This window comes from Typopeltis vanoorti, chromosome 13, assembly GCF_054136105.1.
Source record: "Typopeltis vanoorti isolate ZY-2024b chromosome 13, IOZ_Tvanoo_1.0, whole genome shotgun sequence".
NCBI classification, from domain to species: Eukaryota; Metazoa; Arthropoda; class Arachnida; order Uropygi; family Thelyphonidae; genus Typopeltis; species Typopeltis vanoorti.
Window position 1 is genome coordinate 60,008,149 of NC_143561.1, and position 16,791 is coordinate 60,024,939.

Sequence of the window (16,791 nt, forward strand, 5' to 3'; positions counted from 1 at the left end):
GAGGTGAAATGCAGGCTGATACATGTATATTTGAAGAAAAAATGAAAGCATCTGAAAACAAGAACCAAATTTTAGACAACCAAAAAGAAAATCTGATAAATAATAATAATCCATCCAGGGAGGGGTGTGTGTGTTCTGAAGATAACAAAAGTTCCTGATAAGTAATCAAGTGCACAATAATCTCTCACTATAGTAAACTCATAGTTAGCCAAATAAAAAGTTATAGTGGAATGTTTGGTATAGCAAATTTCCTTTTTTTTTTTTTTGAAAGGAAACAAACTGTAACAAACAATATTGTGAAAATGCAAAGCAAATTATTACCACAAAAAAAAAAAAAAAAAAAAAAAAAAAAAACACCCAATGTACCCTTCTTCCAAAACAACACCAACAACAAAATAATAAAGTGAAGCGCATTAAACATTACTGATTACATGCAAAGTAAGAGCTTTAAAATATCATGGCTTCATATTATAATTATAACTTAAAATTCTTGACATATGATATATAAATATTTCTTAGCTGGCATAATTTTAGACAGTTTAAGTGTAAGGATTAGGAAATGTTTATTACTCTTAATTTATATAACTCAAAAAATCTGCTTGCTGCTTTTTTTTTCAGAGCCTGGCCGAAACGCTGCACAATTTTACAGAATTTTTAAACAGTTTAAACAACAAAATCTAATTCCCATTAGAAATTGAAAAAGATCACTTCCATTCCTAGGTGTTCTTTTGTGTTCATGTGTTCAATACTGGAAGATATCTACATGCTAGATCACATCATTATCCTTCCCAAAAATACTAAACCATAATTCTGATTCTTTTTGATTAGTATTTCAAACATATTTTGTAACTCTATTTTTGATTTAAATTTATTATTATTTTTATTCCCATTTCAATTTCTTCATATTCTTTCATTTCATTCCATCAAAACACTAAAACACTGGGCATTTACAATATCTAGTGGTGACAACAAAAGGCAAAAAAGAAATAGCATATCTTAAAGATACATTCCTAAAAAGTATATAATCAATAACATCTTAGATAGACAATCACATATTCCAGTGAATATATAGCAGCAGGATGACTACTACCAAGGTGCTGTTTCCTACCTACATAAAAAAATATTTACAGATAAAATATCAAAAATATTCGAGCAGTATAGCTTAAAAGTTACCGTCACATCACTAGAAAAGGTGTCCGTGATATTAAGATCTCCAAAGCAACTTCACCCTCCTCTAAACGATCAGAGGTGCACAAAATTTTCTGTATATGTACCTGTTATGTTGGACAGAAGGGTCGATCTGGAGAAATCTGCTTCAACATATAAAACATTGGCTAATAAGTCAGTATTTACATTACATACGCACACAGTACTTTTGAAACTAACAATAATGTGATGCATATTTCAAAATCTATCTTCGCAAATTTAAAGAGGCTAGTGAAATGATATGATGTGCAATTCAATGTAATAAAAGCCAAGATCTCATATTAAACCAACTTTGGTCAGCATATATCAAAGACCTATATATTAATGAATTAGAATGAAATGAGAGAAGTTATGCAGTGTATTGCAATAGTGAGCCATGCATCTGTCATCTCAGATACTATATTTAACATCTGACTTGTGTTCATTCAAAGTATAACAGTTATTAATTTAAATTAACCTTTCCAAGAAATTATAATCCTTTGTCCAAGTCTAAGCAAAGAAAGTTAGCATGTGAAGTATCTTTACAATGAGGTTATTTTTATATAGAGGCTAATGACTGCATCAATTGCCTTAGTATCCCATAATGCAAGGCATACACTGCAGTTATTTAGGCAATTTTTAGTGAAGATGACAAATAGACAAGAGAATTAGCAAAGCTAGTATTGTAGGGAGTAACTAAATAAATCTATATGGAATAAGAGAGAAATTATTCAATATGTTAAACTAAGTGTTCAAATTTTATTTAAACACTTACTTATTTCTGCTCTTATTTAACTTATGGGTCTGAGAGCTTGGTTACAAATATAACAGGTACTGAAGACCACAGATATGAGAGTTCTGAGAAAAATTAAGGGAATGAACAGATGGTAGGAATAGCAGAATCATGTTAATGGCAATATTAATGTAAGAACTTGACAGTAAGCATTTAGGAATGTATCAGCAGAGCTAACGAAGGTGATGTATGATCATTTAAATAGAAGGAAAGAAACTCAGGAGAATAACACTTTGAATTGATACAGTGAACAGTCCCTTAGAAGGCTGAAATATGAGAGATCTAATTACAGGTAACCCTCGTAACGCAGATGTTAGGTTCTGCAGAAATGCAGCGTTTAATTTAAGAAATTAAATTAAATCATGTACGTTAAGAAAACATATAAACTATGAAACAAATACATAGTATAAAAGTATAAAAATTACAGATTGTACTTAAACTTCATTGCACATAATGCATAAATGTTTTAGGCAAAATAAAATAGTGCATATTTTAATCTTTCATAGCACGAGGATTTGAGGATTGGTTAATAAACACTGGTTTTGTCACCTGATGCATTACTACAAAACAGAGTAATTCTATCTTTGGAAACTTTGAATCCAGCGACTGATCTTGCATTTTTCGAAATGTAGTTTTTGCACTTTTTTCCAATATAACCCGGATTCATCAGCATTGAACACCTGGTCTGCACTATAAATGTTTATAAACTTTGAGAGATTTTTGTTTAATAAGATTTCCATCCATAGGAATTTTCTTTTGAGGTGCAATCTTCTATCGAAATCATTAGAGATTATTCCATTTTTCCATTAGAATATCACATACACGAGCAACGCGCTTTGCACTTATCGTTGACCCACCAATAAACACTTTCTCAGATTTTATGTTCATTTTGTTTGATTGTTCGAATTGTTGATTCATTTAAATTCAAAGTCCCTGCAAAAACTCCTGGTTTTTCTCCATTTTTCAACTGATCTAAGATTTTGAATATTTTTCTTTGAGAGAAATTACTTTTGTTTTCAATGTTGGATTTTTCCCTATCATTGCAGTTTCTGGCCATTACTATAAAAATAATTTTTTACACAAACAAAAAGCAAGCATTACATATTATATGTAACTCACCAGAAAATAAAGTGCTCAGCTTCAGATGAACACACTTATGATTTTGAATGCACTTTCCTGGCAGAAACAAGGACAATTTTCAACAATAAACATTTTATACGGTAAACAATTGAGGTACATGCATGCTAAAGGGTATTTCCCTTAATATAAATTCGCTAGTTATAATGACATGCGGGATACAGGCAGACATAAATTTAACGAAGATAAAATTTGATTTTTAAGTAGTGCAGTGAAAAACATGAAAAGATAAAGGGTTACTACAATTTGTAGATCATGTTTTTATCAGAACTGTGTTGTATAAGTACCACGTTCAACAAGGGTTACTACGATTTTAGACCACGTTATATCAAAACCACGTTATACGAAGGTTACCTGTATATTGGTGTGTGCTGACAGATATGAGATTAATTTCAAGTAAAATCATTGATAGGAAGTTAGTAATGATGTAAACTTTCCATGTTGTCTTGTACTTTACCATGCTACATATCAGGAATTTGAGGAACATGATAATAATTCCAGTTTGTCTTTGTTATTGTTTATCAAAAGGATTTAGCACATTCCACAAAGTAGCAGCATATTTTAAGGCTATTGTTGACTGGAAAAGGATCTATTGAGGGAGCACACAATATGCCTCATACTTGTTAACAGCATTGCGAAATAAAACTATTGTGTACATCAGGCGTGGCCAACTTCATTCTATACGAGGGCCAATATATGATTCGTGGTAGCATCACAGGCCTCACACTTTTAGACAGAACTTAAATAAAAATAAACTCTGCATTTTTTCAAGGCGATAGTTATATGTATTGAATTACTATATTTGTTAAATCATTTTACTACTGAGAGAACAATATAAAAATACTTGATTGATTTAAATATAAATTGCTAAATTAAATTTCATTACATATTTCTGGTTTTTTTTACATGTAACACAACTTAATGAGAACACTGTGGGCATTCATGTGTGGCAACAAGTTCATCAAAGTCGATTTTCAACGATGATGACTATATTCGTAACAAATCCTGAAGGTGGTCATCAGTCAGTCTGCTTTCCGTCATCAGAAATAATGAATATGACTACTATATCAATCAGAAAATCTGCAGTTGAAACTAATAGCTAAATTGATAATATATATAATTTAATATAGTTTTTATCATGCCGCTGGCCGCACAAAATCATGTTACGGGCCGCATGCAGCCCGCTGTTGGCCACCTATGGTGTACATGATGAAAGAAATTGGAGAAAAACTCTGTGTATTTAATTAATGCATAAAGATATCTTTGTATTTCTTAGGGAAGTTGTAAACTTCTCTAGGTAGTTTGCCATTTATTTTTAAATATACTGAAAGCAATTTAGAAATTTTCTATATTTATAATTGCAATTCTTTCCAAGGTGGTAGCAGTAGCAATAGTGCAAATCACGAATTCCATAAAAGTGCTGCACGTACTAGCTCAATTCAGTTTGGAAATCCAGGATTGCATGCTACACATGCACCACCCATGTTTCGTAGAGGAATACCTCTGATGCAAGGTAGGTGTGTGTGTGTGTGTGTATATATCATTATAGAGGTTAACATTTATTAATAAATACAATGATTTTCTTCTTTCTTGCACAGGGCCCTGGTTGATGTTCAGAGATCAGTATCTACTCATGTCATTTTTTAAATGTTACTCTACAATCGTTATTGTCTTCTGTTCATATTTTTTCTCATCCCATACTCAGATTTCATGTTCAGGTGACCACTTTACACATTTGAATGCTATTCAATTTATAAATGGCTTCATATGCTAAATTTTATTTTTATTCTTTTGTGTGTCTTCCTAGCTTGCTTTCATTTCTTTCATAACCTGTGTTACTTGCTATATACTTAATGTGTTTCAACATGACTAATGCCACTATTCACCATTATTATTATTAGTTATATATATCTGCTCTTCTTTTAGATACACACGTAAATACCAACTTACGTTTAATATTTGTAATGCCGTTTATGATATCTAGTTATGTATTCTGCATTAATACTTCATTAAGGATGAATGGTTATAAAGTAAGTGTTATAGAATACTGTGTAAAATATATTGCACTTTTATCTGAGTAGCTCTTCACTGCCTTTCGAGATGATCTTTCATTAGTAACATTTAAGAAACTAAATTTTTTTTGTGATTTGTGTAAAAATTAACAATATTGATAAATAAAAAAATATAAACCCCAGACAAGAAGAATCAAGCTCTCAGCACATTTCTACTGTAGTGATCCCTTTCATCAAGTCAATTTCTTATCAAATAGCCAGAATACTAAGAGCCTACAAAATCAGAGTGGTCTTCAAACCAATCACTAGCATCAGGCAGGTTTTAGGATCCCCAAAAGATAAGGTGCCATTCTACAAATATCCAGGAGTATATTACATTCCTTGCTCCTGTGGTCTTGCCTACATCGGTGGTGATGTAAACCACAGCAGAAGTATCTCTTCTGGCTTAGCACATCATTTCTGTACGTCTAACCACACGATAGAGTGTCAAAGCAGCTCCATACCATATCTGGATGATGACTACAGACATCGTCTATTCAAGGAAGCCACAATAGTGTTAATAACCAGCAGAAACCTCAACAGAAATCAGGGTGCAATCCTAAACAGTTTTTGAAAAAAACTGATCCTCTCTCTAAATCCATCTGGACTACAGCTAGCCAGTAAACACATTACACGTTTACAAAAAACATGCATGCGTGATAATGAATAAGAACAATAAGTCCTTTCAGTCTCTGTTACACGAAACGTGTAACCCTAGCTACTAGTTTGTTGACAACGTTTTTATGTTCCTTTCAATTTGCATTTACTAGTATTTATGTCTTTCCATAAACGCCTTGAAAAGGCTAGACAGTTTGCTGACGAAACTGGTAGGCTATAATGCAAGATGTTTGTAAATGGTCAGTATTAAATAAGTTTGTATTTTAATTATCAAACGACCAAATATGTTTAGTTTAAATAATTTCACAATTCTTCTCTAACAAAAGAATCCATTTGTTCTCTTGATAAATAATAATTATAAAGAGAACAAATGGATTCTTTTGTTAGAGAAGAATTGTGAAATTAAATCATGTTTAACCCACCACGTGTGTGAAGCTGATTATCAAATTTCAGATATGTACTTTCAGTGGGTGTACAGAATACTGTAATAGCATTGCATTGCATGATTAAATTTATGTTATTACTGGCTTTCTGTCAAAAACTTTCCTACAGACTTGTTTATTTATCAGAACTTCGATAGTGTCAGATTTTATATTTTGGTCTTTTAAGATACTTCTGACTGCATCAGTCCATCTAGATCTTGATGGGTCTTTTTCCTATCATCGTCATAGGAAGAACCTGTTTTTCTTACTTTTCCTCTCCAGTTATGTTTGTAACCAATATCACATTAAATTATCATTGCTCACTCACTTCTTTCAAGTTCCTTCCTAATATTAATTTTCAATTTTTACTTTTCCTCTCCAGTTATGTTTGTAACCAATATCACATTAAATTATCATTGCTCACTCACTTCTTTCAAGTTCCTTCCTAATATTAATTTTCAATTTTTCATATTTTTCTGTCATTGATGCTATTTGTTCATTCCCATATTTTATCTCAGAACTCATATTATGATCTTGAGTCTCTGATCAGCTGTTTCTAGCAGACACTCAGATCCATAAGTTAAAAGCACTGTATGGTTTATATACAGCTAAATTAGTGTTTTTTGACCCAGTTACTTTCTTATTCCATAAAAATCTAAATCTATATTTAATTTGCAATCCTCCCTAAGAATTGTGCATTAATGTTTTTTCAATTCCTGCATGCTCTAATGGTTTTCTTCTTTTTATTTCTGATTTTTCATACCAAACTTGTTAAAGCATTTATTCAATTTAGATAGCATCCTGAAGTTTGTACTGAACATTTTTTTCTTTATGCAGAAAATCATCTGCATAAAGTAAAATGCTAAGTTGAATATTTCTAATTTCAGTATCAGGTTTAATGCTGCTTTCCTTCATAATGTGATCTACAGATGGTTAATAAGAGTAAAAATAGCTTACACCCTTGTCTTATTTATAACATGACATCAAATCATTTTACTATACCTCCTTTAATTTTAACTGCTGACTTATTTTTATTATAGGCTATATGTTACTTTTGTAACATCTCATTTCTACATACAAGCGTAGGGTTTTTAACAGCCTTATCCTTAGCATAATAAAATTAGAAAAAAAAAATATCCCTAACCCACCCATATTGTTGTACTACACTTTTACATTTTGTGAGTAGGAGTCATACCTCTTCCAGATCTCATAATCAAATTCTAGATACGTACTCTCAAAGGTGGCGGTACACAATACCACGATTATGCCATGCTTTTATATGACTCCTACTCACAAAATGTAAAAGTATAGTACAACAATATGGGTGGGTTAGGGATATTTTTTTCTAATTTTATTAATTTTTCATATTTTTATTTATTTTTATATAAATTCCAGATACATATAATGTGATTAATTTACTAACTTCCTATCAGCAAGTATCCTCCAAATTATTCTGTGTGTGTGTGTGTCAGAACTCCAGTATTGTTGAACCTTATGTTTTAGATCTTATCTAGGTGGATTGATCCATTTCTAATTGCATCAATCCATCTTGATTTCAGACTCCCTTTGTGTCTTTTTCTTGTCATCTTTCCTTCAAACACTTGTTTTACTAATCTTTCTCCTCCAATTCTGTTTCGAACCTAAATTAGTTCTGGTCACACATTCTTTGGTGCTACCAATGCCGAGTTCCTTTTTGTTATCTTCATTTTTTTTTTTTTTAACCACCTTACCAGCCATTATGGATCAAATACTCATCCTCATACGCTTCATATCCATCATATATTTCTGTGTACTATTAATGGTATTACAATTTTGATATGCACTTCGTATCCATGATAATCTTGACCTCTATAGATGTCTTGGCCGGTAGCATGGTTAATATGATTCTGCCATTAGTGCCACCCCTAATTTTACTCATAATTCTCATATTTATGATCCCTTGTCCTTGATCAGTTTCTTTGTTTCTAACCAAACTCTCTGATCTGTAAGTTAAATTTGGTTTGAATGCTGTTTGGTATGCAGCTAATTTAGTATTTTTACTAACTTCTCTCTTATTATAAATTTATTTAGTTGACTCCCCCACCATGCATATTCACTTATATATTTCCATATTTAATATACCATATTTGCTAAAAATTTATGTTGAAAAATCTCAAATATTTTACTTTTTCTGTAGGTTCTCTATTTAGGATTCAGCACTTTACTTTTGTTATCTGCATAAAGTAAAGTGCTGAGATTATAAATTAAAGATGCCAGGAAATTATATTATGGTTTAATCCTTTATCCGAGTGTAAGCAAACAAAGTTTGTGAGTGAAGTAACTTCAGGACTGCACAAATCGTATATAGAAGCTAATGACTTCGCATCACTTACCTTAGTATACCATAATGCAAAGCACACATCCTTACAGACATGTATAATGCTATGCATTATGAGAAGGGTCACTATCCCCCAGACCAGTTTCGACCTTAATTGATGTTTCATCAGTGGGAGCTAGGCCCAGAAGTGATACCTTATTCTTATAAGGACTGGCTTAAAGGGGCAAAGCAAGAATTCTTTTCATCTTCCCCGTTATCTGTAGAGGACAGTGTAGGGATAAGGTGTTAATGAGCTATTAAAGCTCTGATCATGGCAGGAGGGTAACAGCAATAGCTGAGCCTCAGTTAGAACTTCATTGGCTACAGCATTGCCATCCATTACCCTCCAAGGGTATTGGAACAAAATCCCAGAAGTGATACCAAGATTGAAGTAATGAAGTCATATTTCCATATATGAAAAGTCAAAAGGTGTCACAGCTTATTACTAAAATACTCTGGATTAGAGATAGTTGTTGGAAGTTTTTCCACTTGGTTATACATTAAATTAAAGATATCAAGAAATTATATTCTTGATTTAATTTCTTGGCATGTTTAATTTATAGTATAACCAAGTGGAAAAACTTCAGATATCTATCTCTAATCCAGAGTGTTTTAGTAATAAGGTGCGACACCTTTCAACTACTCGTATATGAAAATATGACTTTTGCATTACTTCTATCACTTCTTAGTTGGCTCCACTGGTGAGACCTCAGTAATGGTCAAAAACCGGTCTGGGTTGTGATCCTTCCCATAATGCATAGCATACATAAGGATATGTGCTTTGCATTATGGGATATTAATGCAAGTGATGTGAAGTCATTAGTTTCTATATGCTGAAATTAATACTCCAATTTTGCCATCAGGTTTCCTGCAACTTTCTTTCATAATATGATATATATATGTGTGTGAAGAATGATGAGTGGAGGCTGCAAGTCTTTTTTTTTTTTAAGTTTGACTTTAAAACTTTCATTTGATGCAGTGTATACGGTAGCACTACATGAAAAATTTACATCATTACTAACTTCCCATCTACAATCTGTTACCTATCATCACTCCATTGTCAGATCTTATATCTTATAAGGCACTTTTTACTGTGTCAACCCACCTATATCTTGGTCTTCCTCTCGGTCTTTTTCCTGCCAGCCTAGCAGAGAACACTTGTTTTGCTAATCTTTCATCTCCAATTCTGTTTAAGTGACTATACCACCTGAGATTAGCTCTGCTAACACATTCCTAGTTGCTAATAAAGTCAAGTTTCTTTCCTAATATCCTCGTTTTTAATATGATATTGCTATTGACACCATCTGTTCACCCCCTCTCCCCCAATCTTTCTCAGCACTCTCATATCTACATTCTCTAGTCTTTGGTGAAGAGTTTTACTTCTAAACCTACCTCTCAGATCCATAAGTTAAAATTGGTTTGAACACTGTCTTGTATGCAGCTGATTTAGTGTTTTGACTAATTTCTCTCTTATTCCATATAAATTTATTCAGATGACTTCCTACCATACCAGCTTTGTTGATTCTGCTGTCCATTTCAGTATTTAATTTACCATCTTCACTAAAAATTGTGCCCAAGTAGCAAAATGTTTTACTTGTTCTATAGGTTCTACATTCGCGATGCACTTCATATTTTCAATGCTTCTGCCTATTTTCATTGTCTTTGCCTTGTTATTGCTGACCTTTATACCATATCTATTACACCAGTTATTCAATTTAGTCTGGGAATCTTGCAGACTTGTAGCAGATTTATTTAGAAGTATAACATCGTCTGCATAAAGCAAAGAGCTGACATTAACATCTCCAAATGTTGATAGCAGGTTTAATACCACTTTCCTTCAAAAAGTGACCATATAGATAATAAATAACAGAGGGGTTAATGTACTTCCTTCAATTCTAACTGCTAACTTACAACTTAAATAAAGACTAGGTATAGCTTGATATAATGCCCCACTGACACCATACAACTGTGGTGATTTGAATAGCTTCTCTCCTGGCCTTGTCATAGGTTTTTTCAGATCTACAAAACTTAAATATGGATCTTTGTTATATTCCCATGATTTCTCCACTATTTGTTGTAAAGTGAAAATCAGATCCTGACAGCCTCTATTTGGCCTGAATCCAGCTTGTTCTTCATTAAGCTTTTCTTCAACAATCCTTCTCAACCGTTTCTCAAATTCACTGGCATAAATCTTACCAGGAACACTCAGTAGAGAACTACCTCTGTAATTCTCACATTCAGTTTTATTTCCCTTTTTATATATGGGTGCTATGAGAGCTCTACTCCAATCATCTGAAATTCGTCCCTCTGTCCAGGCCTTCTGAACTATGCAGTGCAGCCACTGTAAGACTTTTATACCTCCATACTTGAGCATTTCTGGTTGAATATCATCTACTCCCACTGCCTTTTCACATTTCAGGCTTTTGATGGCTTTTCTACTTCAAGTATGGATATGTACAGTCAAACATAAATTAACAAAGGGGATGCATTCCACAAAATTACTTCGTTAAGTGATACTTCGTTCTCAGAGATAAAAATATTATGCCATGATAGGGATACATTTGTATGTAAAGAAAATGAAAGGCTTTGTTTTTGAAAACAGAAAAGTTTTATTAAATAAAAAGTCAATATTACACACCTAACAAAGATAAAATCACAACATTTTAAAATACGAATCTAAAGTTGATTGTTTGTTTTTTTCCCTTTCATTTAACAATTGCCTACACGGATTTATTGCATTTAACACTGATCACTTAACAATAACACTTCTTCCTAAATCAGGATCATTTTCACTGAAAAAATCTAAAACGTTTTCAATGTCAATTCAAGCACCTTTTTAAATCTTTGGTTGCTAACACTTTTTCAGTAGGAACTTCTTTAATTTTGTTTTCATTTTCGAAACCTATTGATTGAGCCATCTGGATAACTTCATTTCCATCTCTTGAATGTTATTTTCTTCTTCTAGTACAACTTCTGGCCATAATTTGCACCAAACTCCATTTAAGCATTTCTGAGTGACTTCTTTCCAAGAGCTATTAATATTTTTAATTGCATCTTTAATGGTGTAGTTTTTCCAAAAGGTTTTAATTGACATTTGCTCTTTATCTTCTAGTTTTTGCACTATCAATTCTGGCCTGTTTTTTAAATTTCTCAAACGAACCACGAGAAGCCACAAAATTTTCCCGCAATCTCTTCGGTTTGTTTATATTTCAGTTGATTAAACAAAAAATAATGCTTTTCTTGAAGCACCATTTGAGTTAAAGGCATATGAGATTGTGACATATCATCTGTCCACAAAGTTAACATTTTCTCCATTTTTTTCTAAAATTGGACTCCTTAAGTGAGTTAATTTTGCTGCTGTAACATATGTACAATTCTGAGCAGACTGTTTTATTTTTTCTGATTGACTAAGTATGGTTGTTAAAGTTGGGTGCGCTAATCCTCCTAAAGAATGTGCAACATCAGATTTTCTTTCACCCCTTTTAACACGTTGTACGATGTTTAATTTAGTTTCTAAAGAAATTGTTTTTCTTTTCCTTGATTCTGACATTTTGACTAAATGTTAATATTTACAAAATCCACAATAATGCTATCAGAGAACATACGTCATTTATTGCAATGCACCACACTGAAACACTTCCTATGAAGTGTAAGCAACTAAATTACGTTGATGATGCGCAAAACTGTCAAAATAAACACATGCACAGCTTGGGAGTATGTGACAGGTCGTCATCTTTCACCAATTAGATGATTGCCAGGCGTTGACCTTAAAATTTTAATATTTTTATGTAAAATGGGGCTTGAAATTGTGGGCTTCATTTCCAGAGATAATGTTAACCGAGGTATGACTGTATTCCCAATTGCATGTGGAGTGTTTTTTTTACCAGTGTGCTGTCACTGCTTGTTTCATTTAGCAATTTTTCGAAGTAATTACTCCATACTTCAAGGATATCTTTTTTTCCAGTTTTTATGTCACCTTTATCATGTCTAATTCCTTTTACAGCACTCTTTCTCCATTTCTAAACTTTTTTCAACAGCCTCCAGAATATTTTGTTACCTTCCTGATATTATTTTCTATGTTCTTGCCAAAGCCTTCCCATGACTTGTTTAGCTAGTTTTACAATGTTTAGTTTTTTACATTTGTCTCTGTATTCTCTAAGAGCACAAGCTGACTTATTTGCCAAGAACTGCGAGTGTAAATGAGTCAGTAAATATGTTGTCTAGGAGAGGTGGTGTGCAGTATGTGCATGTACGGAATGACTTTGTTGGTTTAAAGGATTTGTACTAGAATGGTTTTGATATCAGGCACTTGGAAAAATTATTGTTCAGTGAAGGAATAAATGTGAATTGTCAGAAAAACTAGATTTATCTGGATGGTTGCATGAAGGTGTGAATGTATGGATTAAAATAAGTAGTAGAAATAGTGAATATAATGATAAGCAGAGAGAGAGAGAGAGAACGATGGTTTGTTTGGGATTACCCCAGAAGCTGGCCTAGTTTTATCAAGAATAAGGTGTTAACTGTGGAAATTGGAGAAGAGGGTGATTCAATTCATCATCCCAGTAGTCAGATGTCATGAGTATACCAGGGCTGGTACAAGAGTATCTCATTCCCCTAGGCAAAGAAAATTTCTGTGCCCCTATACATTGTCTCTCTATATATATTTTATCATACTCACACAAACACATGTACACCTACACATGTGGTTATTTATAAAAATAATATCATTATGAACATTAAAAAAATTTATTAATCAAAACCAATACATTTGTATACATATGATTACTCCTAATATCTGTATAGCAAGAAAATTATTACATCTTAAATACAAAAATTATGAAAAATTAATCTTTCAGGCTTTTGCATTGGCAAAGTTTTGAATTAATTCATCTATATTGATTGTAGATGCAATTTCATGCTCTATAGGTATTATTGCTAGACCAGTGAGTTATTCCTGAGCCATCGTAGAGCGAGTGTAAGTTTTTGTAAGTTTTAATTTCGAGAAAACTCCTTTCTGAACTTGCTACTGATACTGGCAATGTAGAAAAAATTCTTGCAAAAACAGGGCTTAATCTAAAAATCAACAGAATTAAGTGTATAGGGAATGAAGATAAGAAGTGAGAACAGCTGGTTAGTCGTGACCACTGATTGTTAGTTTGAGGGATATCCCAGAACTTCCCCACTCATCTTGGGACAGATGCCAAAAGGTGGAAAAATCCTCTGCACTTAAGGTTGTAATTTTTCCACGAACTGTGTAGCAAAATCTGCCACCCTGAAGCCTTAGCTCCCCTAGGTGATTGCTTAGGCTCCTAATGATAAAACCGGCCCTGGAGTATACACTAATGCCAGAAGCAGCTGTTACAAGGAGGTTATTGTTATAAGAATAAGATGTTATGGGTTTAGTTTATTCAGGGAGGACAGATAAGAAGGGCGAGTGAGTACAGCTAATGACTGCAGAGATATTAAATCCAACCAGAGCAGCAATTCTCCACTGGTGGTAGTGACAGTAGATATGAGTAATGCAGGAAATGGGTTTGAGGCTCTTTGGTGTGCAATTAAGTCAATGGGGGGGAATACACAGTTTGGTGTTCCTATAGGCCAGGATCATCTAAATAGGTCATGAACTGCTGAGACAGAAATCTTATGGTACAAGGATTATATGTTATTTCAACCTATTCGTATGTAGATTGGAGGATAGAGAAAGCATGAATTCTGGTGTGTGTGTGGGGTGGGGGGGTGATGAATTTATAGAATTACTCAGGGGTAACTACTTCACACAACATATCATGGAAGGGACCATCAGTACAAGAACATTAAATTTAAAAATGTCTCAGAATCTGTCTATAACTGAGTTTAATGTCATGCCTCCAGTAGATGACTGCCATTTTGATAGGGAGGTAACAATGTATCTAAGAGCTTTGACTGAAAAGGGAAATATGTGAAATTATAAGGCAGGTAATTATAATAAACTGAGAATGCAGCTTGCAATTCTTAACATTAATTCATTCATGGAGAATTGTTGGTTATGGAGAGAGAGATGAGATTGAAGAAATTTCAGTTGAAGAGTTCAGTGGATAGGCTGAAAAGGGATATGATAAAAATTTAACTGTTTTTTTTGGGGTGGGGATTTATCAAATTAGTGCAGAAAGATACATATAGTTGGTGGGATAGAGGAAGAGGTCATCCCCCAAAAATTGTGAAGTTGTGATTTAAACAGTGTGAATAGATTATTTGTACAGAGGATGGTGAGTGAGTGAATGGAATGCATTGTTAAATGTTAGGTGCATGCAATAGATTAAATTCTTTGTAATCAAATAGCATTCCTTATTTTGCTAGAATTATAAAGAAAGGGTTACTATCCTGAAGTTGCCTTAAATTTTAAAATAGTAAAGTTTTCTCATCATACTGTACCAAATTAAGTTTCACCATCTTTCCAGTTTAAGAAAACTACTTGAACATTCTCATGTTATGGACTACTAAAATTATTGAATAGTATTTGCTAGATTGATTTTGAAGGTTGGGGGACACAATTAAAAGCACAGTTATTAATACATTTAATAAATGAATATCTTAGCTTTTCAGTCATCATCTCAACTGTCACATAAAAATAATTAAAGCAGTCTTATCAAATTTGGCAAGTGAACAGAGCGTAGGTGTCGCTTAGACAGCATCCCATAATACTTCTTGAGAACTATCACAGATAACAGTTCAGAATAACTCAGTAGAATAAGTTCCTTTCATTCAAAACCAACCAACGTTCTTTTCTTCACCTACTAAAGACATCAATTTCAATTTATTCTTAGAATAGATGATCATTTATCTTAATCAAAAAGTACATAGTGATCAAAGTAAAACATCCCTGTTTTAAGGCTTTGTGGAGTGCCACCCATGATTCAAATGTTGTAAAATTTTGCATCATGTTGAAGTGATATCTGAGAAACAAAAAAATAGTTCAAAAATTCACTACTAGGGGTACTGTATGGTATATCATGTGTAGATGTAGTAATTTTTCTGTGTGCATAAGAAGGAGAAAAGCAACACAAGTATAAATAAAACATTTTTATTCACTTCCATTATGCATTCACGGACTGTACTATTCATTGTGCTGCCCTTTCCAGTATGCCACAAACTGTATACTTTGCACAGTCTGTTCAATGGCAGAATGCAGCTGGCCAGGACTGATGTTGCACACATGTTGCATTATGCTGTCTTTCAGTGCTGGCAAGTTATCAGGATCATCCCAATAAACACTATCTTTCTGCATGCATAAGAAGGAGAAAAGCAACACAAGTATAAATAAAACATTTTTATTCACTTCCATTATGCATTCACAGACTGTACTATTCATTGTGCTGCCCTTTCCAGTATGCCATAAACTGTATACTTTGCACAGGCTGTTCAATGGCAGAATGCAGCTGGCCAGGACTGATGTTGCACACATGCTGCATTATGCTGTCTTTCAGCGCTGGCAAGTTATCAGGATCATCCCAATAAACACTATCTTTGAGAAATTCCGAAAGTCAGAAGTCACATGGGATCAGATCAGGTGAACAAGACAGTGAGAAACGCATGACTGATACGCTGGCTTCTATAAAATGTTCTCAAAGAACCTCTTGTTAAAGAACCAACCGATGTGTGGAGGGCCCCCATCCTGCATGAAATAATCCATGCACAGGTGCTGCTGTAGCTGTGTCACAAAAAATTGTTCATATCGTGATATCTCAGTAACTGAGTAGGTCAAGGACCTGACTAGTGAATGTCCTCAAAGAAGAATGGTCCAATGATAAATGAAGCTGTAAACCTGCACCAGACAGTAACTTTGGGTGAATGCAAAGGAATTTGTTGGATTGTATGCTGGTTTTGCATAGCCCACACCAGGCAATTGTGGTTATTCACAGCTCCATTCAGGTGAAAGTGAGCCTCATCTCCCCATAAAATTGTCCACAGCCATGCAGCGTCCAACTCCACTCGAGCAAAGAATGTTAAAGCAAATGTGAATTGATTTACAAAGTCCTGTGGGTGCAACTTCTGTGTCAGGGTTATCTTGAATGGGCAGAAGTGTTGAATCTTCCATAGCATTTTCCAGACAGTTTGTAAGGCATATCCATGTTTCTTCATACAGCACATGCACTACAGGAACCAATGCTGAAGAAAGTTTTTTATCTTGGGTTTATTATACGTTAAAGATACCAAGAAATTTTATACTTGGTTTTAATCCTTTTCTTAAGG

The 16,791-nt window shown here is 33.5% G+C and overlaps 1 protein-coding gene across 17 annotated transcripts in view; it reads left to right on the top strand.

Moving 5' to 3' along the window:
- The window catches only part of LOC150100204 (uncharacterized), a 566,343-nt gene that overhangs the window by 526,061 nt on the left and 23,491 nt on the right, over nucleotides 1–16,791 (top strand). For all 17 annotated transcript variants that reach the window (XM_090402864.1, XM_090402869.1, XM_090402857.1 and 14 more), the window contains one exon: nucleotides 4,491–4,628. In XM_090402864.1, coding sequence (XP_090258990.1) covers nucleotides 4,491–4,628 — 138 coding nt within the window. The remainder of the gene's footprint in view (nucleotides 1–4,490; nucleotides 4,629–16,791) is intronic.